The sequence below is a fragment of the Lampetra fluviatilis genome, chromosome 47, assembly GCF_964198595.1.
Source record: "Lampetra fluviatilis chromosome 47, kcLamFluv1.1, whole genome shotgun sequence".
In the NCBI taxonomy this organism is placed as follows: Eukaryota; Metazoa; Chordata; class Hyperoartia; order Petromyzontiformes; family Petromyzontidae; genus Lampetra; species Lampetra fluviatilis.
Window position 1 is genome coordinate 6,797,015 of NC_136321.1, and position 26,582 is coordinate 6,823,596.

General features: G+C 49.5%; 2 protein-coding genes across 3 annotated transcripts in view; one reads left to right on the top strand and one right to left on the bottom strand.

Moving 5' to 3' along the window:
* Positions 1-4,000, top strand: part of TAB2 (TGF-beta activated kinase 1 (MAP3K7) binding protein 2) — a 66,624-nt gene extending 62,624 nt beyond the window's left edge. The window contains exon 10 of the mRNA XM_078877313.1: positions 23-4,000. Coding sequence (XP_078733439.1) covers positions 23-171 — 149 coding nt within the window. The 3' untranslated portion in view covers positions 172-4,000. The remainder of the gene's footprint in view (positions 1-22) is intronic.
* Positions 4,001-4,552: 552 nt separating this feature from the next.
* On the bottom strand, positions 4,553-22,871 carry LOC144947913 (uncharacterized). 2 transcript variants are annotated; one of them, XM_078877314.1, is made up of 10 exons: positions 22,699-22,871; positions 20,838-21,796; positions 15,363-15,441; positions 14,162-14,325; positions 12,954-13,024; positions 11,910-11,968; positions 9,792-9,947; positions 8,090-8,315; positions 7,589-7,825; positions 4,553-5,379 (listed from the first exon to the last, which is right to left on the bottom strand). In XM_078877314.1, the coding sequence occupies exons 2-10, from the start codon at positions 21,714-21,716 to the stop codon at positions 5,322-5,324; spliced, it is 1,929 nt and encodes a 642-aa protein (XP_078733440.1). In that variant the 5' UTR covers positions 21,717-21,796; positions 22,699-22,871; the 3' UTR covers positions 4,553-5,321. The 2 variants fall into 2 exon arrangements, with proteins under 2 accessions (XP_078733440.1, XP_078733441.1); XM_078877315.1 differs by lacking the exons at positions 20,838-21,796; positions 22,699-22,871 and adding an exon at positions 16,319-16,503.
* Positions 22,872-26,582: the final 3,711 nt, after the last annotated feature.

Below are 26,582 nucleotides of genomic sequence, written 5' to 3' on the forward strand. Positions count from 1 at the left end.
CCCCCTTGTCCCCCGTACTCAGACCATCGCGAGACGGACCGGCCGGCGGGGTCTGCGGCTCGCGACGAGGAGGAGGAGGAGGGCTCAGCCTGGAGCTGCATAACGTGCACCTTCCTCAACCACCCCGCACTCAACCACTGCGAGGAGTGCGACATGCCCCGCCACTACTGACCGCCCGCCACCGAGCCCGCCCCGCGGGAGCACGCGTGGCGGGGTGACGCGTGGAGCGATCGGAGGTGCGAGCGGCGGCACGAACGGCGGGGAGAAGGCCCAGGGCTTTCCTCGCCTGCGGGCAAGACCCGGCCGCGACGCGCGTCGGGAACCCGGCGATTCGATGCGGAAGATCGCGCGCCGGTGGAGCGTCTCGCCGTGTGCGGCGTCGTCAAGAAGGGGACGCGTTGACGAGAAGCGTGGGAGAAGCGCGGTCGAAGCCGGAGGCCTCGCAAGTGACTCCTGGCGCGACGGAGACTCAGGAGCCGGCGGTGGCCAAGCCCCCCGCGGCGCCAGCGCTGCGCCCCGAAGCGCAAAAAGCTTTTGTTTTTTTTGTGTTAAATAATAAATTGCATACGATTTACCGAAAAAGAGACTTTGATTGAAAAAAAATAAAGTGAAAGAGAATTTTGGTTAGAGTTGAGCACTTGATGTAAAAATGCAAGCGTTGTTTTTTTTTTTCCTTCCTTCCTCCCCACGCGTGCAGATGTTGAAGTTGAAGCGGCGAGTGCACACGGTTTCGGCATTAAGACCTTTCGGGGGTGAACGAAACGAACGAGAAGTGTCGCGTTTGGAGTAACGAATGGACAATTGCAATCCGTGGTTAAGTGTGGGACGCAAATAGCTTGACGCTGCTGCCACCTCGTGAATCTTTCAGTGCTGCATTACTTATGATTTGAATTTATTGTAATAAGAATAAGGGGGTCAAGACAGTTGCAAGATTATAATTATAATGCCGTTGGGGGGTTTTTTCTGTCATATTAAGCACGGATTACAGACTGTATTGTTAACAGTTAACAGAAGGGTACTGGAATTATTCTTTAAGCACTGAGATTTTGGTTTAAAAATCTTTTATATGATCACCACGTGGCCTCTTTTTTAAAAATGAACAAGTGGATGCAATCATTGACGTGATCAAGCCAAGTCTGGCTCGGTACTTTAATTTTTTTTTTCAACGAAATGCTGGATTTTGCCATAGGAGTTGGCTGGCAGACATATAAAACCATGAAATATAAAATAAAAATGAATAGCGAGGTGGGGTTTGGGCCGCATTTTAATGTATTAAAAAGTGTTGAATAATGAATAATCAAAAAGTTTTCATTAAGTTAATTTTTTTTGCAATTTAAAAAAAAAACGTACAAAGTATATTAATAATGAATAATAGTAATAATGGTAATGTTTGAATCCAACCTTCACCACATGAACACACAGGGTCGTTGCAAATCTCGGTAGCGATGGTTCGGATGTCCGGTCTGCATCTGCGCAGTGCGTGACTGATGTCTGCTTCCCAGTCAACTCGGGTTTTTTTTATTTGTCGAGGAGTCGAAGCCACCACCTCATTACCCCCCCCTCTTCCCCAATAAGTGCCTACAAAGCAAGTTGTGTTCCGGCACGGGCTTGTCCACGGTTTAAACCCAGTAGAGAACGGTGAGTAGACCAGCAAGGCACTTGGGCAGATGAGGCATTGCAGTCTATGCGGTGTGACTCGTTGTGATGTGGGCATGTTATGCAGGGTATTGAGGCCATTTATTCACCCACACACCCTTCCCCATACCCTCACACGTGGGTTGGATCATGCTGCCGGGCACTGTTCTCTTGTGAATTCTTTTGGCTGCAGGTAGCAACGGCAATGTATTGACGAGGGGTTTAAATCACAACTCTTCGTTTGCTGCTGAGAGAATAAATGCCAAAACGTCTCCGGCGATAACTTAGACATTTTAAAATGTACATTGTAGCATTAATTTAAAACACATGCCCTGCATGAAATTGAGCCATAATCCACTTAATCCATTGTTAATTCTAAATGATACTTCAAATGGGTGTGAATCGACTGGCACACACAGGGCAGCCTACATTGCAAATGGAGCACAATTGCCTGGATTGCCAATGGTCAGTGGTGTTATGTTCCACAGTGCAGCTGGATGTAAAAGTTCGTTTACCGTAAGCCTTAGGAGCTGCACTGAACTCAACAGAGCTGAAGGTGAGCATGGACTTGCAGGCTCACCCCTTGTTCTGTGTGCAGATCAGTGGCGGTTTCAACTGGTGCTCGCAATTCCTAAAACAGGGCCCTCTGCCTCGGTAAAAAAAAAAAATTCCCAGTGAAAATACTTGAAACGGAGCCATTTTTTCCATATATATAATGAGTTTAGACTTTTAAGTCGACAGAGGGCAGTGCAGTAACATCCTTTGTACTTATACTATGCTTTTAACATCTGTTGCTTCCTGCCTTCCTGAATTGACAAGCGTGGTGAAGTATGGTCACTGCCCGCACTGATTGGGGGAGGCATTCGTTCAGCGGTAGATCGATTAAAGGGGCTGTTGTGCACATTTTAAACAGAAGAGAAACGCAAAAAGCCTTGCTGGCATTCGAAGGGTGTTTTATTTTTATTGCTTGGCCTCGCCATCAAAGCGTTGTTTTGGGGAGATAAAAAAAATGAAAGCGTCAGATGAGCCCTTGCCTTCTTGTGCAACATTTCTCCAGGAATAAAAGTGGCCGAGTGTTTCACTTGGCTTGTGTAGACAGCTCCCTGGCCATCCCTGCGACGTCCGACGTCAAGTCACTCCCAAGTAGCTCCTCGTGAGGCTTGAGTTGCTCACTGAGCCCAACCTGTTGACTCTCCGAAGATTCCAACCTCATTCATCGTTGCCTCAATACCAAGTTCGCCCTCGCCCCCAATATACGTACACAGTTTAAATGGCATTTTTGGTAAGAGAGGCAAGTTCGAAACATCTTACCTACAAGAAGCAAAACAAGAAGTCGCACGCGGCCCCCTGTTTGTGCGCCGGTGTTTTGCCTTCCACTTTTATCAATCGCCCGTTGCGTGAAATGTGCATTATTTTATCAAATTTATGTGCGACTGGGGAAGATCGATGAACGTGGAATGCTCCACCGTAATGGGGGTGGTGGGGGGGGGCGTTAAGGATGCGCTGGCTTACGGTTACAGAGCACAGCATTTGCTGGACTGAACGAAGCTTCCCCCCCCCCTCCTCCTCCCAATCGCTTTGGTGTCTTCATGTGTCTTATTTACTCGGAACATGTGAAAATATAGCAATACAAAAAAAAATGCCTGTACATTGTCGTAAAAAAAATACGTACATCGTTTGGAGCATGCGTTTATTTTAAATTTATTAATTTTTTTTCGCCTGTATAGTTTCTTGTGTAAAAAAAATTAAATTCATTTAATGTATGAGACAGCCTTGGTGTGTACGTGTACTGTGCATGCTCCCCGTACATCCCCCCCCCCCCCCCCCATGCTGGATTCTACACAGTGTTTACTGCTATATGTCATCACATCACTTGTGTGCAACAACTGTGGTATATAGCGTGTAATAAAATGTATAATAGCATCAGCCGCTTTCATCACATGGGACGTAATATGACAAGGGTGCGGCAATCCAGATTTCCGTTTTAAATAAGTTCAGTTCACTTTCATACTAAATAAGGGAGCCTTTTCAGTCCTTTGTCAGTGCTGGTTAAAAGTCTTCCCCAAGCCATGACATTCATGAGAGTTGTTTAACCATACTTCACCACGCTGGTCAGTGCGGGTTGGTGAATGCGGAGGGGGGTTCAGTTATCACTCACCACTGATGTTAGCCGTGGCTGCGAATCGTGTTTGGGTTGCTGGCTTCGGAGCGCACCGCGCTCACCTCTGCCCCCGCCGCTCACATTTCATGACATTTATTGCGTGTTTTTGGGGAGGCACTTTCACGTGCTAAATAAGACTTTCCAAAAATTTTATATTAATCTCGTAACACATTTTTTTGTATGAGCGTGCCTTTTTTTCGTAACACTGGGTACCACCTCTGCTGAGGTTTAACGCACAAAAGGCGCTATTTGTTTTTTTTTAAGTAGCACGTGCACGCAATGTTTGGTGACAACGCACAGAGTTGCACTCTTTGCCTCTGAAACTGGCCAGGCATTCAGACCCCGTGTGTTGTTGGTAAATATTTGAGACTTTTTAAAATTCACTGCAATTGAGATGGCATTAACTTAGTGGTGGAATGATGCATCGGTTATTTGATTAATGCTACTGCTTCAGCTTGCGGATATGTACATCACATTGGTCAAAAATCGAGGGAGGTTTTTTTTTTTACTTTGTTTTTTGTCGTTTGTTCATGTGACCACCCCATGCAACCATTTGTCGTGCTACCATTCACATCAAAGTATAAACTAAATTTAACCAGGTGATTCAGATGTCAGAGTACCACGGAGATCATGGGTTCAAATCCAAGTAGCTGCCTGTGTTTCAACTGGGGTTTCAAGTGTATTGAGATAATGGGCTTACCCCAAGTAGCCAGTGACTGCACAAAACCCCCATCGTAATACATTTGGTTTTGCTCTTAATTTGGCAACTTTTCAACCTCTGAGAATAAAAGCAAAAACGTTAGTTTGATTGTCATGCGGCAGACATTCGTTGTTTTGTTTACCCCGGAGAGAAGTAAAAGCCCAGGATAGTCTCATTTGCAATTATTTTTGCTCTGTATAGTCCCAATTGAGTAACGCTCTTGTTCGTGGTAGGGAGGGTAGGGCAATGCTGCCCTCTGCTGCGAGGACCAGATTTCGCTTGAAAGAGATTGCGGAGGTAGCTGTGATGATATCCGCTTGCATTGGCCGTGCCTCTTCTAGCACGAGTTGCAACTGCTCTGCACGGGATCCGAATGAATACTTCATCTCTCACGGCACAATGCCGAGAGCACAATTCGGGACGAAATTTAGGCCAACTAAAAACATCGAGTCATGGCCCTGAATCGAAACAATTTGTCAAAACACCAGGCACATTGAATCGTTACACCTCCAAATGATGACCTCAATCTACTGAAGGTAAAGCTCAAGGGAAGCCGTTATACCATGAATGTCAAAAACTGTATGCGAGAGACCACCAATCACCATCTCAAAAGTACTTAATAATAACCCCCGTGCAGTTAATGACGCGTTGTTGCGGGGCGGAGGTCGCAGAAGCAGTGGGAGCGATGCCGTCGCTCGGTCCTGAATTCACGGAGCTGTTGAGATTCGTCGCGTGGGGAGTAAATCCGCAAACGCTGATGCCGAGGGAGCCTTGGTGTGCCACGTGACGACAGCGAGCACGGAGGAGAGCGACCTCCCTCCCACTTCACTCCCACGCCATGATCACCCGGCTCAATGTGATGAATATGCCTCTGTTGATTTTGCTGCACAAAGACGCACACAGAGACGCAGACAAACGGAGCGGTAAGGGTTTGGTAGCAACAGATACATTGTGGAGTGCAGGTTGCTTCGTGTGCTGGCGCGTCTGACGCGATACAGGAGGCGTTGCGCTCCTTTCGTATGTTGGGGGGAGTTCAGCGATGTTCATCTCGAGGTCGCCGAGTGAGCTGAGCGATGGCTTTCAGAAGTGTCCTGGCGAATACGAACTTTCAGAGATACGAACAAACCTGTCCGCAAGTCCAGTTGCTTGTGGAGACCGAGAGTTGTAAGTTCAACCACCGCGCAATAGATGGCTGTGGTGGTATCTACATCTGCAGAACATGAAGAACCAGTGGCATCTACTGGAGATTATACAACTTTTAAAGCCGTTCCCCGTGTTTAGTGTACACGCCGTACAGCATGTATGGAATCGACAGGAGTAAAGTTGGATTTAAGAGCAAATCGACTTACGAACAGGCCTCTGAAACCCAACTCGTTCGTAAGAGGAGTCCCTGTATGTTAAACTTCTTTCGCACCGTACGTAGCCAACCGTGCTATAATGATGCCGGCGAATGGCCCTGGCGGGCAGTGGTGTTACTATGACACGGACTTGGACATGCGCCCAATTGCCTCAATTGGCTGCGAACTAATTAGCCAAGAATTACCGAACTGACAATGCATTCTCTTTGGTTCTTTCGTTAAAGTCACGTAGGTAGAAAAATAAAACAAAATAATATATCACGACGTTTCTATCACAACACAAGCGGTCATCCTCAGGCAGAAAAAAAATAATCCAGTGGAACTGCTGGATTATTTTTTTCGCCTGAGTACAACCGCTTGTGTTGCGATCTAAACGTCGTGTATTATTCTTTTTTGTTTTATTTTATTTTTCTACCTACGTGACTTTACCGAAAGAACCAAAGAGTATGGATTCCTGCAGTCACGAAAGCTTCAAATCAAGATTGACAATGCATTGTGTAATTGCGTTTTATGTAACATAGGGACGGTTGGAATATTTTTTTGGGGATTTTAGACTTTGCTAACTTGTGATCGCGAATGTTGTGAGTTTCCGCTACAGCCCTAGCAAAGGGAGCTACCGTTAAAAAAACGATTGCAGCCTCTAATCCCCACATACGCACGCTTCAGAGTATGCTTGGGAATCATCGTGGGCAGCCAGGCGCTGGACAGCTGCACCTGCACTGACCAGCGTGGTGAAGTATGGTCAAATAACCCCCACGACCCAAACGGCGTGGAAAGGCCCTCATCCAGCAGTGGATTAATTCACAAACGGACTGCACATGTACATGGCTTACTATAGACGACTGGGTCTGTTAAAACTACGAATTGTAATAGTATTAGGTACGTGTTGAATTTATTTTGCGCCGTACGAAGCCAACCGTGATAATGGGAGGTGTGAAATACTCGATAACTAAATATTTAATTACAATAACCCAGTTCCTGGCAAAGACGTCAATGATCTGTAAGTAACAGTGTGTTTGTACTGTTATGTACGAATATTGTTAGATACATACCGGGTTTTCCTATCGTATCTCGTCCTGGGTAAATTCTTACTGGGATCCCACGATTGCACCATGGGCGATTCTCTCAGGAATCGTCAATTCCCAAGTTAAAATGCCCTTCCACTTGAATTTGGATGCTTACAATGCTGGTGCGCCATCTCGTGGCGATATTTGGAATCGCAACGGGAACTGAATCATTGAAAAGAATTGGAGACTCGTGGGCAATACCCGAGGCTTTCAAAATATGGAAATGACCAAACTCAAGAACTCTTTAGGAGACAACCCATCATCCGCTTAATCTTAAATGCCCACTACCCACACTCCGTGAGCCCTCCTCTTCTGTTCAGCGGTTTCTCGGTGGTGAGATGTTAACTCCCTCGCCGCGTATGCAGCTGGTGGGTTCGATCCCGATCCTGACGCCTGTATATTTGGAGTTTGCATGTCCCTCCCCATGGTCGTGTGGATTTTTCTTCGGGTCCTCCTGTTTTTTCCCTCCACGTGTAGAATCAACGTACCACCGGTCACAGTATTTGACTGCTATACAATTTTCACATGATGAGCCACTTCGTTGAGCTATCATTTGTGGCTGGGTCGCTTCTGAATAAAGAGTTTTTATATCTCAGCGGGTCTTACCTGGTCAAATTAAAAAAAATATCGTAAATAGGTGGCAAGCAATCGGCACGGTGTCGCTCACCAGCGGAAATATCTGCGCCCGTCGTACTCCCCGTCGTGGCGGTTGGGCTCGGCGTCCCCCTCGATCTCGACGCCCAGGTAGGAGCCCTCGCGCCCGGGCAGGCAGCCCACGTACTTGACGGCACCGTGCGCCACCCGCCCGCCCGAGCGCGTGAACTTCACCCTGTGACCCACGCGCAGGTCGCTCGCCGAGCGAGGGGCGAAGGGGCGGCCGCGGCAGCTCGCATCGCCCGTGAACCTTGGGGGGGGGGGAGGGCGGGGGGGGATACGGTGTCGGGCGATTGGCGTCCATTCACTGCCCACGCATCTCTGACCCTTGTACCACATTTCCACGGTCACATCCGGGCCGGGCCAGGTCAGCGCGGGACCTCCTCGGTAATGCCATCATTTGTGATAGCCAGGTCACTTCTGAAAAAAAGAGCTATTTAGTTCAAGTGGGGCCTCACCTGGCAAAATTCAAATAGCACAGTGTCAATAATGGAAGCCCTCTGCACGTCCTCACCGGCTGGCCAACAGAGGGGAGTTGAAGCGGCTGGAGGCCGAACCGGCCAGCGTGTTGACCGACTCGCTTCGGGCCGGGCATCCCCGGGGCAACGGCGACGAGGACGACGAGACGTTGTCGGCGGAGCGGGCCCTGCTCTGGGCAAGGGGGAGCACCCTCGTGGCCTCTGACCCGGGAAGTCTGATGGCTGGCAGCGGCACCAGGTACCCCGCCCGGACGCTGCTGTCTGCAAGGCATTCGACAAGAGAGCGCGTGCCCACCAAAGTTGGGGATTGACCACTGTGGAGGAGGCACAGTTTGCCTTCTGTACAGCTCATGTGACTCTGAGTTCACTACATCCATGGACTGGATATCCGGACTTCGGTTACCCAGAAATCGTATTTAGCTAGATGAGGCACGGCCAATTGAACACAAAATTGTGAGGCTTTTATTGTACACATTGCAGTCTAGAAGTAATGCACTTCATTAAACATATAAGTCCTCTTCTGTAAATATTAAACACAACATATAAACTCACATTGTCAATGACAACATCAGCATTTTTATTAAAGAGTTGCTTGCATATCAAAATTCTACAAGACAGAAAGGTCGTATCCTAATTTCCACCTCAAAAACGTTAAGTCTGCAGAATTGTTTTGATTACTGAATCCAATAAAACTACGGCATAATTTCGATTTAAAGCTTTCGTGACTGCAGGGATTCATCTTCTTGGTTCTTTCAGTAAAGTCACGTAGAAGGGAAGTAATAAAATAATAAAAATAAAACATAATAAAATAATTCTCACGACGTTTCGGCCACAACGCAAGCAGCCGTCCTCAAGTGAAGAATAATGTTCAGCATCTGACCTTCCCTCTGGGGTGAAACACAATTGTCTTAACTTCTCAATTCATCATTTATCTCCTACGAGCATCACCAGCCACCGAACACGCACTGCACCCGAACCCGACACATCCTCTCTGAGGCGAGTCGCGTGCTCTGGCGTGGGGCTCGACCTGTTCAGATTTACCGGCCTCTTCACTGCCTGGTGCAGTTGCACCGCCTGCACGCGCACAATCGCTCCGGCACTGTGGGGGCGGCGGGGGGCAGCCCTTGAGGGTGTCTTCACATCATCCCCAAGTTTCTCCTCTCGGCCAGTGACCAAACAACAAAGCAACCCATATTCTTGGTTCTTTCGGTAAAGTCACGTAGAAGGGAAACAATAAAATAATAAAAATAATAAACAATAAAATTCTCACGAGAAGCAATCATCATCAGGTGTGAAAACCACGGCAAGAAAATTTTCTTGCTGTGGTTTTCACACCTGATGATGATTGCTTGTGTTGCAATCGAAAAGTCGTGATAATTTTGTTTTATATTTTTATTATTTTATTGTTTCCCTTCTACGTGACTTTACCGAAAGAACCAAGAATATGAAACCCTGCAGTCACGAAAGCTTTAAATCAAAACAACGCAACCCGTTTCCCTGCCACCCCTTGCATTCCGTAGCCTGGGTGTTCGTGTTTTACGCAACTGCTTTGAACTCTCCCTTCGCCCGATGCCTGGGCCAATCCGGCCCTTCGACCCCCGATTTAGTTGCACGGCCTGCACGCTCGACAGCTACGTACGGTGCGAAAGAAGTTCAACACACGCACGTACGCACGTACGTACAGCCACGCCACTTGCCCGCCACCCGCCCCGAGCGTTGCGCGAGTGTCGCCCTCACCGGCAAAGGACGCGGCGTCGGTACGACGCGGCCCGGCTTCCGCGCCGCCATCCGTGACCTCGAAGCCCGTGAGCAGCTCGTCCGTCAGGTCGCTGCTGGCCACCGACGCCGGGGACGCGCACGCGAGGGCGGAACGCGGCTCCGGCGGGAGCATCGCTGTTCTCGCACGCAAACGGTGCACACACACAGCGATGGTTGCGCACGCACGCACACACACACGCACGCACACGCGCATGGGCAGTCCATGAATTCCATGCGTTCCTCATCAGGAGTTCTTAGGTTGTGCCGACCTGATGCTCGAAACCGCAAAAACGAAACCGCAGGGGCGGTGATGTGTCGCTCAGCGGGTAGCGCGCTTTGTCGCTCGTTGCGGATGTCCGTCGTCCGTTATCTGACAAGCCGCCGTGGTTAATACCGCAGGTTTGTTGACCGTAAAATACGCGGCGTCTACTTCGGAATGGACGTTAAAGATCCCGTGATATAATTCGAAAAGACGGAAGGAATTGCGTTCCGGTCGACGTTTTGCCAAATAAAAAAAAACTCCACCGCAAACTATTCAGGGGGAATTGCACACGCAGCAGCAGCAGCAACAGCAACATCGCTCTCGACTACGAAACTAGCGCAGACTGTGTCCGTGGAAAATAGCGTCTTGCTTCGTGGATAGCAATGCGCTATAAGAATGGCGCGAATACGGAATGCACTAAAATTACAAATTATTATTTCGCATGGCATGTAAGCAACAGTTTGTGTCGATGATGTCATAGTTGAATGTTAAGGTCCTTCGACAAATCCAAGGCGGCAGTAGATGCTGTACGGATTGCAGCGATACGGCCAGGGCGTGCATGGAAATTATGGGGGGGAGTTTCGATGTAAAGCTTTCGTGACTGCAGGGATTCATCTTCTTGGTTCTTTCGGTAAAGTCACGTAGAAGGGAAACAATAAAATAATAAAAATAAAACATAATAAAATAATTCTCACGACGTTTCGGCCACAACGCAAGCAGTCGTCCTCAAGTGAAGAATGAAACACCACCAAGCTTGGAGCGTATGTTTAAGCTGGGTTGGAGGGGGGAAGAAGAGCGCCTTGACAAAATAATTTGCGAATATCCTGTGGTGATTGTGATTCTCGACTGCAGACACTCGGTCAAAACATGTTGGAAAAACGGAGTGGGCACCTTAAGCTTCTGGAAAGGAAACCACGTCTAACACGATTCTCATGCACACATCCATTATGGGCACAAAGCGCATCCTATGACCACTGTTTCATTGCTTTCATGGCTTTATTTTGGTGATTTTCGAAAACTTTTTTGGTTTGGCCATGTTTGTTTGTTGTAGTACGGAGTTAGACTGATGGCCTTAATCTAAGTTGTCTTGTGGTTGTTGTTGTTGTTTGACTTGCATCCCACTGGGATTTTTGCACAGTGTTGGTGTACGGTGCTTTTTCTGCAATATTTTGCTGTCTTTTCTTGCATTTTCTGTTTGCACTTAGTTACATATTCACTTTAAAATGTTTTCTTGCTCATGTTTTAGTTTTTTGTTGTTGCGGTTGCACCCGATTCAAGAGCCGAATGGCTCACAGGGCTATACCAAATAAATGAACTTGAAATGAACTTGAACTTGACACCCACACGCATATGTGTGCACGCTGTGTGTCGACATCACTGTAACCGCGCGGTTCTCCACGGTGAACACTGCTGCAGCTGTTGTGGTTAATCTTCTTGGTTCTTTCGGTAAAGTCACGTAGAAGGGAAGTAATAAAATAATAAAAATAAAACATAAGACGCATTCAGACGCTGTCGCCTCGACAGACCTGGTTTCACCTGAGGACGGCTGCTTGCGTTGTGGCCGAAACGTCGTGAGAATTATTTTATTATGTTTTATTTTTATTATTTTATTACTTCCCTTCTACGTGACTTTACCGAAAGAACCAAGAAGATGAATCCCTGCAGTCACGAAAGCTTTAAATCGAAAAAAGCTGTTGTGGTTTTTACGTAAACAAAGCGGCGGCCACTTGAGCCGCCGCCATCCTGTTGTTGAGATCAAATCGTGGGGAGGGGATTTGTTTATGTTGTTGATGTTGTTGTTGATGTTGGTGTCCGTGGCTCGACGTGACGCTTACCACCATCCCACGCAGAGAAGTCGGGGTTGGTGCACACCTCTGTGCCTTGGCTTGCAAACCTAACGAATACGAATAAGCGCAGCACATGAGTTGATTATCAGCAGCAGCAGCAATCAGACCCTTGAATTTGGTTTTGCACTTAATTTGACGAAACTCCAGCTTTGAATAGAAATGTCAGTTTGTCTGTCACGCGACGAACATTACTCTCTGCTGCAGGGCGAGTGGCAAAGTGCTGCCCTTTACTGTATGGATCAGAGGTCACTTGAAGGGATCTCAGAAGGAGCTCCATGATATCCACTTCTTTGGGCCGTTCCTTAGCACCAAGGATTGTAGCGCTCTGTCAGAGATCTGAATGGGTAATTGGTCTCGTGATTGGATGCCGATAACGCAATCAGGATACAACACATTTCGAGGGCCTTCGTATATATTAAACAAATGCTGAGCACAGGCCCAAAGGCGCGACGTGTCAAACAGCCAAAAACAAATAGCACGATAAATCTTCTTGGTTCTTTCGGTAAAGTCACGTAGAATGTAAATAATAAAATAATAAGAAAAATGCATAACATAATATAATTAAAAAATTAATTTACATTTTTCTTTTATTATGTTTTATTTTTATTATTTTATTATTTCCATTCTAAGTGACTTTACCGAAAGAACCAAGAAGATGAATCCCTGCAGTCACGAAAGCTTTAAATCGAAAAAAAAAGCACAATAAATGTTGTAATGGAGAAGGATTTCTTTAGATCTGCTTTTTGTGTTTGTTGTCCTTCCCCCGCACGTCCGATTAGCACGGTTGGCTACGTAAGGTGCGAAAAAAGTTTTCCCCTCCACATTTTCTACAATCGACAACATGCGTTTCAGGGTATTTGACTGAAATACATTCCCACGCGATTAAGCCACCTCGTTGCGCTATCGCTTGTGGCCAAGGTCGCTTCTGAGACAAAAAGAGTTACAATAGCTCAGTGGGCTTTACACCTTTAAAATAAAAGAGTTTATAGTTTAGTTCAGGGCGTGTGCGAGTGCTGGAGAGTACGGCCGCACCGTTGGAGAAGGGCCATCTCGTGGGGTCCGGCTTGGGCGCCCGGCTGCTTGCCGCCCTGCAGTCGGTCCGCCTGCACAGCGACACGACGCGCCGGCGGGGTCAGAGGTCGCGAAACGTCACGGTAATCTTAAGTCGTAAATGTTGCGGGTTTACTCTCCAACACACCGGTGTGCTGAAGTAGCAACTCGTTGGCACATTTTTGTACTGGTAGGAACCTCCTGGTTACACCAGCCTACAGGGGATTATTGTGTCCGTCCGTCCGTCGTGCAGGGAGGGGCTGGGTGGGGAGGGAGGGAAGGGCTGGGTGGGGAGGGGAGGGTGGGGAGGGGTTGGGTGGGGAGGGGAGGGTGGGGCTGGGTGGGGAGGGGCTGGGTGGGGAGGGGCTGGTCACCCCGTGGTGCCCTTATAAAACTCAACATTTAACCTACTCACGCCGGCTTGTGCCCGCCCCCACAGTCGGGCATATTTGCGGAATACACCACGCCGCCGTTGACCCTGGCCATTGACCGAGCAACCCAACGTTCCTACCAGCTACCTCCGCAGGAATGTGTTTTAACGGGACAAACCTTACCAGTTGGCTGTGTTGGGTGGTGGCGAGTTAACGACGCATTTATATTTACGTGATTTAACCCAAAAAAAAAAACTTTCATTATGGATGAGAGGTCGTATTGGCAGTCGCAGATTTCACCATGGCAGCGAGCTTTAGAACTAAAGATGTTGCAACGTTCTGACACGCCCGGGGGCTCGGAGACCGATGTTTTCCAGTAACCGTTTGTTGAAGTGGGCAAAATTCTCGACTGAAACGAGTTTTATGGACAACTTGTATTATATATATGATAAAACGGACTTTTGTCCATATATATTTAAATTTATATTTTACCCACAACCAACCGTAAGTTTAAAATGCATACGCATTTTAAACTGAAATTCTCCCCATTCTTCACTTGAAATGAGAGATCATTTAGACGTTTCTAATATCCCATAAGATGAGCAAAGTGAAACATTTCTATCAACATTTTCTTCACCTCAGGACTGTAGGTCATACAATGCTCATCGTGAATACCAGAGTTCGTGGGTTCCTTCCAGTCGGAATGAGCCTAAATCGATTAAGGTGAGCCCCGTGACCGACAGACGGTCAGACGCATTTTCCCGTCGTGCAGATTTCGTATCGCCGCCACCGCCGGATTTTGCCCGTCGTCTCGTTCACCTGCTCCCTGAGTGCGCGGTTCTCCCTCGCGACCTCGTCCACACGAAGATCACGACGCTGCAGCTCGCGGCGAAGAGCGGAGATCTCGCCCTCGGCACGAGACAGCGATGCCACGAGCCCCTCGCTAGCCACTCGCAGCTCCTCCACCTGGGCCCGCAGATCGTCTGTGCGGGGGGGGGGGGGGGTGGGAGGTGGTGGGGAAGGTGAACGCGGCCCAGTGTTTCCACATCATCCCCAAGTTTCTCCTCTCGGCCAGTGACCAAACAACAACGCAAGCCATATTCTTGGTTCTTTCGGTAAAGTCACGTAGAAGGGAAACAATGAAATAATAAAAATAATAAACAATACAATTCTCACGACAAGCAATCGTCATCAGGTGTGAAAACCACGGCAAGAAAATGTTCTTGCCGTGGTTTTCACACCTGATGACGATTGCTTGTGTTGCAGACACACGTTGCTCCGGGGAAATCGTTTTGGAAAACCACGCCACGTCCATCTTCGCCGTATTTTTGTCCCCATGATACTGCGGTGGTGTGTGCGAATACGGAGGACAGTAAAAGAAAAAGAGGAATCGTTATGGATCGGCGTACCATGCACTCCCGTGGTCATGCCTCATGCCAATAATCGCCAGCCTAGCAGCGTTCCGGAAAATATCGAGCGAGAAATGAAACCCTGAAGAAGACACGCCTCATTCATTTACTCCGACGGTTGCCACGTGTTTTGGCTTTCCCGGGATCATCCTCTTTTCGAGGTAGTTTATCGTGTGCTGTTGTGGTGGTGAGTCGTAGTTACATATTCTTAGTTTTTTTTCGGTAAAGTCACGTAGGTAAAAAATAAAAATTAATAAAAGTAAAATAAAATAAAAATCACGACGTTTCGGAGGCAATACAAACTTCCGTCTTCAGGTGGAGCCGATACAGCAGTCGTGCTGTGACGGTTCCACCTGAAGACGGAGGCTTGTGTTGCCTCCGAAACGTCGTGATTTTTATTTTATTTTACTTTTATTAATTTTTATTTTTTACCTAGAGGACTTTACCGAAAAAACCTACGAATATGAATCCTTGCAGTCACTCGATACGTCTGTGTGTCCAGACGGAGGCCATATCATGAGCCCGAAACTGTGAGAAGCCATGACTGTGGCCGCAGGGCACGGGAAGAATCCTCGCTCCTGTCTCTCTGCAAATGAGGGCAGCAGACGCACCTATGTCCCTCCGCAGCGCGGCCGGGGAGTTGGACTTGAGAGATTCCTCCTCTGTCAGAGCCGTCACTCGGGGCAGCGCCTGTGACAGATGTCGGTATGGTGGTGGTGGACGGGGGGGGGGACAGATGGGACAAGCGGCTGATAAAATCTCGAGCCGAGACCGCTGGCAGCAATTCACCCGCACGCCACAATCCGCCTTTCTGCGTTTGTCGCCTCCATTCAAATGCAAACGAAAGCATTACGCATCGTAACTGCGCCCGATTGGCGGTGTGTGTGGAAAACCTGGCGTGGGATGCGGCGAAAGGACTGGAGATTGTAAAAAGACTGCATTAAAGCAAGCACGGCCAGTCGGTTGTGCCGCAACAACAAAGCGTACTCGAAACGATAATTATCGGCCTGCACCAACATCACCTTATCTTGTTTAAATCCTCACTGCGCTGTGATGAACACCGGCCAACAAGGCTGTAAGATAATTCTATATTTGAAGCTTTCGTGACTGCAATGATTCATACTCTTAGTTTTTTCGGTAAAGTCACGTAGGTAAAAAATGAAATTAAAATTAAAAAAAATAAAAGAATAAAAATCACGTTTCAAGAGGCAACACAAGCTGTGACGGTTTCACCTGAAGACGGAAGCTTGTGTTGCCTCCGATACGTCGTGATTTTTATTCTTAATTAATTTTAATTTAATTTTTTACCTACGTGACTTTACCGAAAAAAGCTGTAAGATAATGCCAAACAATAGCCGGCATCCAGCTCCCTTGATCTCTCAATTGCGCACAGCCCGTTAACCAATGCTGCAACCCACAGACAACCTCCATCCGTCCTGTTCCCACGCGAAGCCAAGCAAGCAACGGCATCGCCGCACGGCAAACGGACCGCAGTTTCCCCGTGGGGGTCGAGACGGGCTCATCCGAATTGAAATGCGGCGACGTAAAAAAAAAACAAAATACAAACCCAGTGCAGGCCCAAGTGACACAGCGAGGAGCGCAATGCCCACTCGACGCCCAGGGCGATGAAGATCGATGCCATCTCGCCGAAATGACCGGCTTCTGCCCGTCCAAAACTTGCGCGGGGCACGACGCATCCGAGGTCGAACGTCGGCCGATGGGTTAATTAATGCCCGGCGTGTGTGATGCGAACGTTGAAGGTGCGTGCGCTAAATTTAGCTGCGCGGGAGGGGGATTTGCTTAAGCCGATCATGTGGAATTGCACGTGGGTGAGTGGGTGGGCGTGCGACAGCCGCGCGCGTTTTTTTTAAAAACCGCAAATCTCGTAGCAACGCGGTTGCATGGGCTCCGTGCGTGTAGCCGCGTGATCAGGGATTGTTTTTTGTTGTTGTTGTTGGGTTAGATCGCGTAAATATGTGTCGTTGACCCACAACCCGACGCAGCTAATTAGTGAGGTTTGTCACGTCGCTACTTCAGCACCACCGACCGCTGTGCTGAAGCGGTCACTCATTGGCACGTTCTGTTTACGTGACAAACCTTACTGAATGGCTGTGTCGGGTGGTGGCGGGTTAACGACACATTTATACTCACGCGATCTAACCACCCCCCTCCCCCCCACCAAAAAAACGTTAGCACGAAAAATCTAACCCCCTCTCCCCCCCCCCCAACTTGTATTTAAGGGCTTGCATCTTAAATCCTTGCCTCACTTGATGCAGCAAATCTGGCTGTGACGGTCCAACCTGATGACGGAGACTTGTGTTGCCTCCGAAACGTCGTGATTTTATTGTTTTATTTTTTATTAATTTTAATTTCATTTTTGACCTACGTGACTTTACCGAAAGAACTAAGAGTTATGAATCCTTGCAGTCACGAAAGCTTCAAATCTAGAAGCACGAATGATATTGCTCATGAATACAGTAGCCACAATTCAAACGCTGCGGGATGGACTATTGCGTGGTAGGTTTATCAAATGAACTATTTTAACTCCTTTATATTAAGTTCGCTTGCTTGCTTACGACCGTGCAAATATTTCGGTCGTTTTTTAACCCACTTCCCGTGATCCAATCGAGCTGACATTTTCCACACAGACTCGTTGTGCGTGACAATTAATGTTCGTGAAATTTTTTTCAAAAATTTTACACTTTTTAGGACAAAAATATTATATTTAATTACCAATTGCTTAATGGTGCAATGCAATCATCTGACCCATAGGTGGCAGCCATCTCAAGCCAGAGGACGAGATGACTCTAGCCGCCACGCATATACAGGATTTATAGTGAAAAACTTTGTTTTTACGGGTTATACTTGTTGTGGACAGGTGTGTGGTGGTCATGATTGACACACACGTGCAACAACCAGGGGGATTGGGTAGAAACCGGTCCGGACCGGTCGGGCCAACGGCGGTTGGAACCCCTCTGAGGGGAGGGGGGGGCTGGGCAGGAACTACGATCCCCCAGAGCCCCGCCCCTCAGGGAGACAGAGTATATAAGGCGGGTCCCTGAGAGCGCGAGTCAGTCCGTCTCAAGCCGAAGTCAGAAGCCGCCTGGAGAAGAAGAAGAAGAAGACCCTGGACCCCAAGCCGCCGACGTCCTTCTAAGGGCCGGGGCTCAGTGCGGTGCCAGTGGTCGTGGGGTGAGGACCCTGAGGTTCCCTCGGCCTGATGCCCTGGTGAGGGCCAGGTCCGGACGGGCCAGTGGTCAGGGACCCACTGGGCCAGCGGTGGGTCGGCCTCCCCTAGGTTTAGCTAGCCGGAGGGCTGGAGTAGGGAGAGTTGTAGGTACGATAGCCCAGAGGCTGTACCTCCCCAGGTTGTGGGTGAAAGGGGCCGTTACCCCTTTGTGTTAGGGATTAGTGTAACTGTTTGGTGAAATAAAGCGTGTTGCCTCTACGAAGACTCCGTCTCCCTCCAAGAACATTACAGGTGCATAAACGAATTTCTTTTTTTTGTATCCCATCGCCCGGAATGTACTCCACCTCGTCAGGTCTCGGAAGATAAGCAGGTTTGAGCCCTGATCAGAGCTTGGGTGGGTGATCACCGTGTCGGGCTGCTGTGGGGCCTGAATTGTCAGGAATAGCGACAGCCCAGCAAATCCCACTGCTTGCACTGCACGAAGCTCCCATTGTCAGTCCTCCTCGCATTCGGCAACCCGCACTAGCTAGAGTGGTGAAGTATGGTCAAATAACCCCCATGAAGTTTATTGGCTCAAGGGCTGCACTTGCACCATATTGCCCAAATGTTGGGAGTGTTAGACCCATGTTTGCAATGCCGGGGGTACAGGTCACCTGAATATGAAGATAAATGGAAGGGTGGGTGAGAGAGTGCGGAGTCTAGACGCGCTCTCTACTTTGACGTTATACACACAAAGACAAAGATCCCCCGTTGGAGTAAGTGCTGCTAGCGAGCACCTAATGAAGGCCGGAATGGCACACAAGGGGGTGGGTGGCCAGCACCACGCCCGACCGCCTTTGTCTCCCTCGTGGCGATGTTTACACACCGCACCAGGTATTAATTTGAGGCTGAGTCGACCTAGGGAAGGCACAGGACCTGTTAAAATAATCGTCACTGGTGTTGAACGTAAGCGGGAATCGAACTCGGCTCGCCGGGTTCGTAGCACAGCGAACTGACCGCCACACCACCGCTCCCCATTCCCCAGACAAAGATAAAGATCCCCCATGTAGCCTTAACAGACTGTAGGGGCAAGTGCTGTTAGCGAGCACCTATAAAGGCCGGCACGGCACACGAGGGGGAGGGTGGCCAACACGACGCCCGGCCGCCTTTGTCTCCCTAGTGGCGATATTTACACATCGCACCAGGTACTCATTTGAGGCTGAGTCGACCTAGGGGAGGCCCGAGATTGGTTCAGATAATCGTCACTGGTGTTGGCCGTGATCGGGAATTGAACCCGGGTCGCCAGGTTCATAGCGCAGCGCGCTAACCGCTACACTACCGCTCCCCACATTCCCCAGACACACAGACACACACACAGACACACACACACAGACACACACGCGCCCACTCCCATTCACTGGCTCCTGCCCCATGAGTGGAATTGAATTGTTTACCTTTATGTTTGCCAACGGAAGCCTTACGCTGCAGCATTTGAGTTTGCAATATTTGCAGATTAACGCCGAAGTGCCTTAGGCTTCCCTCGCTACAGGAACCTTGCGACAATAAGCGAAGTCGTAGCAACAGCGTTTGCGGAGGCAAGATCGTTGTTATTTCTGGAGATCAGGCCAGCTGCTAACAGACAAAAGGCAATTAAAATTGACACCTGTGTGTTTGTTTCACACACAGAAGTTGTTACACGTAGAGCACGTTTTATTTAGAATAACCGCCCTTTCTCAATCCACTGCCGGATTTATTATAATCATAATTTACATTGGCAAAGGAGCATTTCATCCAAGGATTCCAATGTGCGCCCGGGTATGGAAAGCTGAGAAATAACTCGGGAGCCAGCGTAAACGACCGGGAACTATGGGGGGAAAATGCCATTTTGAAAGAGGTGAGTTTTTCAGGGCAGATTTAAATAGCTCTAGAGATTCTGATTGCCTTGTGATTAACAGAGGAAACGCATTTCCGTAAGTCTTGGAGCTGCACTGGCAAAAGCCCGATCACCCGCAGGACAAGTTCAGATCGTCACTCGCCACCGATGTCAACCCATGTCAACCTCTTATCAGTGCCTACCTTACTACAGACCAATTCAGACCTTATTGGTCACCCCGTGCCCTTGTAAATCTCAACGTTCATCCTACAAAGTCCCATCACAAGGGAGAATACAAACAAATAGACACTTTTTTTTGTTTTGCCCCGTGTTCAAACGGCTGTACGCCGTATGGACCTGAAAACTCAACTTCCCTGTACAAGAATACGGAGTAAACCGCATGGGTTGACACGGTATGTCAACCATGGCCAAGAATGTAACTCGTGGTTTGATGAGTTCATAGTGCAAGGCACTAATCATTACCTCGCACCCACCGCTCACCAAATGCAACAGCAACCACCGCCAATTCGCCACAAAAGTGGTAGTGACGTCACCGAGGTGTTTGTGCCAGGCCAGGTGCACTTCGAGGCAATGGGGAAGTGTCGTGGCCATGTTGGCAGGAGGTCACGGTCAAGGGTTAATTGGTGATTATGGGTCACCACATAGGCCACCACAAATGTTGTTAAACTCTCTACCCGTGAGCGTCAAGGTATGACACCTTGACACGTCAAGGGCATCATGGCACCCTGGATTGCCAGGAGAAGGCAGTACAGCAAGTGGACTCATCGCCATCTGTTTCCATCTGTACGGGGATACAGTATTGCCCCCTCCCACGTATTCTCCGGGTGCTCCGGTTTCATCCCGCGTGTACAAACAGCTCATCATGAATTTGCTGAAAACATCTTAAAATAAAAGCCCAATGCAGGACCTTCCTGATAACGAGTCCTACGACTCAGTGTGCCTTTCCTGGATAAGTACATAAATTATCATGATCACAATCATGATTATAATATAATTGTTAAATGTGCGGTGGCGGAGGCAGACCTGGACAATGCCAAACTCCAGCAGTGCAGACACCGTGTCTCCTGCACTTGGCATCTCGTAATCCCACGGTTGGGCGGTGCGTTCCCCCGCGATGAGTGACATCCCATCCGACGAGCCGTCCAATGTCCGATTCGCGGACCTCTCCGTCTCCACGGGCGAGCTTCTCCCGCGCAGGGGAAACCCTCGTGGCTCGAGAGGGACGAGGGAGCTGAATTTGGAGAGGGCATTCTCAAGCTGTGAATTCAGCAGCTGCTCAAAACTTCCGGGCACTCGAGGCACAAGTGTTCTTGTCCAACTCGTGTGCAGCGATCGCTCTCCGGCATGCCCCTGGGAAAGACGTTGCTCATAGTCGGAGTCGATGCCGTGCCGCCGTGTCTCGTTCTTGGCAGAGGCGGAGGAATCGAGCGGGAGATGCGTGGGAATCTGGGCGATGCCGCTTTTGCGAAATGGTAAAGTGTCGGTGTCCACGGCGGACAGAGTGGTGCGGGAGTGAACGACACGCGTGCTGTCTCTCTCGGCCCACGGAGGATGTAACGGGAACAACTTTTCACCAGCAAAGCGTGCACCATTCAAGCCTGAATGGTCTGAATATAATCTAGCTGAACTGCGGTGACTCTTGTCAAAACGCGATCCTGGACCGGGCTCATCCTCCAGAATTGTCTCCCCGTATAGGCTGTATGCAGCTGCTCGCTCGGAAGCAGGCGCATCGTACGAGGTCGGTCGTTGTGTTTCCGTGGCGCGGATGTCCTCATCATCTTCTCCTTCGTCATTCGATCGCAGGCAATTTTGCCACGCTGCAAACTTGCGCGCCAGACTTTCACGGTTGTCGTAGCTGCGGGGTTCGAACACGCTGTTGGTGGGTGCCTTCCACATGGACATGCCGCGGGGAGCGCAAGATGTTTTCTTGTTGTTGTTGTTGCTTACGATGTCCTAATATCCGCCAAACTCGTCCGCCCCTCCTGTGAAACAAGGAGGGAGGTAATGCGTGAACGGGCAATGAATCATTGACCGCGTGGACATTCAACGTGGCTGTAAGAACCCGTGGTACTTTGGGCAAAGAAACCCAAACGTAATTTAATCAAATAAATACAAATCCTTTTAAGCTTCGTATAATATTAACCAATAACGGCAAACATTCTGCAATAAGGGAACGTGTGCTATTGGGTGGAGCGGTGACACTGTGATGCGTGTGCATTGTGCTGTGAACCTTGCAATCTGGATTTGATTCGCATCCGCAGCACACATCAGTGGCGGGCGATATCTGACCTGGTTCTAACCTTTACCCTCCCCCCAACCCCACCTATTCACCAATCCACATTGACCAGCATGACGAAGTTTGGTCAGAAACACCGCCAAGACCAACACGGCTTGACCGGAGGCTTTGCTCCAATTGTGGTTTGATCGAAAGGCTGGCCATATTTGTATTCTTATTTTTCAAATTGAGTTGAAAAAAATACGTCAAATTGGAAAGGTTGTCTCTTCCACACACACAAACACCCCCCGTATAGCCTCAAACAGACAATTGGGGCAAGTGCTGTCAGCGAGTGGCACGACACACGAGGGGGTGGGTGGCCAGCACCACGCTTAGCCGCCTTTGTCTCCCTAGCGGCGATGTCTTTTATGCACCGCACCGGTTCCTCATTTGAGGCTGAGTCGACCTCGCGGAGGCCCACGACCGGTGTCAGATAATCGTCGTCGGTGTTGACCGTGAGTGAAAAGCGAACTCGGGTCGCCGGGTTCGTAGCGCAGGGCGCTAACCGCTGCACTGCCACATGCACACACATACAGCGCCTCCGAATAGCATGGTTGGCTACGTACGGTGCGAAAGAAGTTCAATGTACACACACACAAAATCACTCACTCGCGTGATCTTTGCCCCTTCACTCGTCCGTGCGCTCACATCCAGAGCCTCCGAGCCCACAGCCGAGCAGGAGCCGAGGCAGCGATGATGATGATGGTCGTGGTTGCTAATCCACCACCTCTTGCAGCTTCCTCCCCCCTTCTCCTCCTCCTCCTCGTCAAGCCCACATGGAGCTGCAGGAGTGACCTGCATGGTGGGGGTGGGGTGGAGAGGGGGGTAGGGGTGTGTGGGGGTTAGGGGTGGGTGGGGGGGTAGTGGTGGGGGGGTCTAGTTGGGTGGGGGGTAGGGGTGTGTGGGGGGGTAGGGGTGGGTGGGGGGGTCTAGTTGGGTGGGGGGGTAGTGGTAGGGGTGTGTGGGGGGTAGTGGTAGGGGTGTGTGGGGGGTAGTGGTAGGGGTGTGTGGGGGGGTAGGGGTGTGTGGGGCGGTAGGGGTGGGTGGGGGGTAGTGGTGGGGGGGTCTAGTTGGGTGGGGGGGTAGTGGTAGGGGTGTGTGGGGGGTAGTGGTAGGGGTGTGTGGGGGGGTAGGGGTGTGTGGGGGGTAGGGGTGTGTGGGGGGTAGTGGTAGGGGTGTGTGGGGGGGTAGGGGTGTGTGGGGGTAGGGGTGTGTGGGGGGTAGTGGTAGGGGTGTGTGGGGGGGTAGGGGTGTGGGGGGGTAGGGGTGTGTGGGGGGGATGTGCACGGTAGGGGGGTGATAGTGGGGAGCGGTGGTGTCGCGGTTAGCGCTGCGCTACGAACCCAGCGACCGGGGGCCCGATGCCCGCTCACAACATCAGTGACGAGCAATATCTGACACCGGTCTTGGGCCTCCCCGAGGTCGACTCAGCCTCGAATGAGTAGCCGGTGCGGTGCGTAAAGACATCGCCACTGGGAAGACAAAGACGGCCGGGCGTGGTTGCTGGCCACCCACCCCCTCGTGGTGCCGTGCCGGCCTTCACAACTCCTGCTCGCTCACAGCACTTGCCCCGACAGTCTGTTAGAGGCTACTCGGGGGATCTTTGTCTTTGCACTGCAGGGGGGGGCGGGGTGGGGGTCGAGAATCCCCGCACGCTGCACCCCCCCACCCCCCGCGTTGCCACGGTGACCGGGGGGGTAGGGGCAGCAGCAGCAACACGAAAGCGGTGGTCGATGTCTTTGTTGTTGCTGCTGCTTCTGCTGCGACACGAGCACGGGTTAGAGCACAAGTGTGTGTGTGGGGGGGGGTAAACACCGCCACTGGGGAGACAAAGGCGGCCGGGCGTGGTTGCTGGACACCCACCCCGTCGTGTGCCGTGCCGGCCTTCATAGATGTGCTACTCGCCAAAAACACTATTGCCCATCAGTCTGTTACAGGCTATATGGGGGGGTCTTTGCGTTTGGGGGGGCCGGTGATGCAGTGGTTATCGCTTTGTGCTGCGAACCCGGCGATCCGAGTTCGATTCCCGCTCACGGGCAAAACATCGGTGGCGATTATCTGAACAGGTCCTGGGCCTCCCCTAGGTCGACTCAGCCTCAAATTAGTACTTGGTGCGGTGTGTGAACATCGCCACAGGGAGACAAAGGCGGCCGGGCGTACTGCTGGCCACCCACCCCCTCGTGTGCCGTGCCGGCCTTCATAGGTGCTCGCTGACAGCACTTGCCCCAACAGTCTGTGAAGGCTGTACGGGGTATCTTTGTTTTGAGTGGTGCCATAGTGGTGTAGTATACTGCTTAATTAACCCGGCCACCTGAGTTCGATTCCCTGTCACGGCCAGAATCAGTAGCGAGTGATATCTGAACCGGTTCACGGGGTCTCCTTGAGGTCAACTCAGCCTTTCATGAGGACCTGGTGTGCCCTGTGGGAATATCAGCACTCGGTAGCTATGGTGTTGATCCAAGGCCGTAGCCATTGGGGGGACCAAATCTTCCAAGGGGTCTGGGGATCCCCCCCCCAGAAAAAATATCTAAATATGAAAACTAATTTCCTGCCATTTCCTGCCTAAGATATTTAAAAAATGCATTAACACACGGGATGGACTTTTTATTTATTTTTTATAATAATGTCCAAAAGTGTATTGTATTACATTGCTCTACTTTTTTACCTTTTCTTGTTTCATTGTATGTAATGGCAGAGATTAGGGATTAATAAAGTACAACCATAACCACAATCATATAAACAGAAATCTATTTTATAGCAATATATTTGGGGGGGACATTTTGAGCAAATTTGAATATTGGGGGGGGGGGGATGTGTCCCCCCCCCCAATATATATTATAATTACGGCCTTGTGTTGATCACACCACCCCCCTCCTCGTGTGCTGCCGTGCCAGCCTTCGTAGTTGTTCACCAAAAAAGTTTGTCTCAACATTCGATAGGCTTCACCAAGAGGGATGTGTTTGCTGCGTGTGCAGCAAGCGTTATTATTTTAACAACAACAAAAAGATTCCCTAAACTCTGAAGCCGCAACATGGCAACCTAACATAAATAATGGAAAGGGGGTTTGAGATCAAACAAGCAGAGACTCATTGGACGAATACAAAGCACGCCTCGTGGCGTCCAAGCTTTTCTTTCTTCTGCCTCTTGGTAAAGTCAACTGTTAAGAGTGACCACCAACATTCATACTTGCCAACTCCACAAACACCTTTCCTCTATTTTCTTGGTTCTTTCCTTCTACGTGACTTTACCGAAAGAACCAAGAAGATGAATCCCTGCAGTCACGAAAGCTTTAAATCGAAACCTTTCCTCTACTCTGGACTCCCAAAGTTCACAATTGCTAAGGCCATGAAGTCCACAATGCCGCTGTTGGGATGGTCACTCAAACCTGATACTTATGTCATGGGTTGCACAGAGACACACAAGGTGACTACATAAACGTACGGGATAACGACATAGGTTGTAACTACCACGGGTAACTCGACCCCAACCGGATAACTACATAACCGGGCCAGGTCAGTAACATACTGCCTCACCCACGATGCCGAACGTGACGGCCGAAGATTGAAGAGAACGTATCACGGTGGGTTACATTCCAGAAGACAGCCCCGATCGGTTCTTGGGACCTCTCTTTTATGCCCCTGAGCGTGGCCTGGCTCCGCCCTCAGCCACGCCTCCTTTTGGATCTCACTAGAAGGTTCTGGGCCATACATCACGTGTCCCTCTCGCCACTTTTTGGCCCCCCTCGCTACCCTGTCCTGGTCACGTGCCCTCTCGGGTTAACCCAGACTGTCACGTCCTTAACTCACCTCTCTCTGACGGTCAACAGAACCATGCCCCTAGGCCCCCCTTCCATGCCATGCATACTCTGGTGCCAGAGAGATGCTCTAACACGCACAGTTCTATTCTTGTATCAGTAGCTGGCGCTAAACGCCGTAGTGACTCAATATACGTCACTACACTTATTCACGATGTATACATTATTCCAGTCACTGCAATGGCTTTGGCTAAATATTTCAACTCTAGCAACATCAATAACGCATCTTCAGAACCTTTCATGTAATTGTTTCTGCTAATCACATATCTTGAATATTTTGAACTCGCCTCAACATATTTTCTGTTTAATTTTTTTTCCATATTTACACAGTTCGACTTTTCATGGTGCATTTTTACATTATTTAGAGGCATCTTACAAATGTAAATAATTTGCATGATATGACACGGTTGGCTATGTACGTTGCGAAAGAAGTTCAACATACATACAATGCACTATTTTGCTGTTGCGATGGGAAATTTTCGTCATTTACATATTTCATTATTGGTTTGAACGTCCCTGGTCCCAATGTTAAAGTAACACCACCTCCCAACGGCCTTTCACCTCGTTTAAATCAAGCATCTTCTTCAATGAATGAGGGCTTTATTTGGCATCACTAGAGCACACTCCTGAAAGCAACACCGACTTTATTTTTTTCTCATTCAGGATTGTGGCAGCAAGA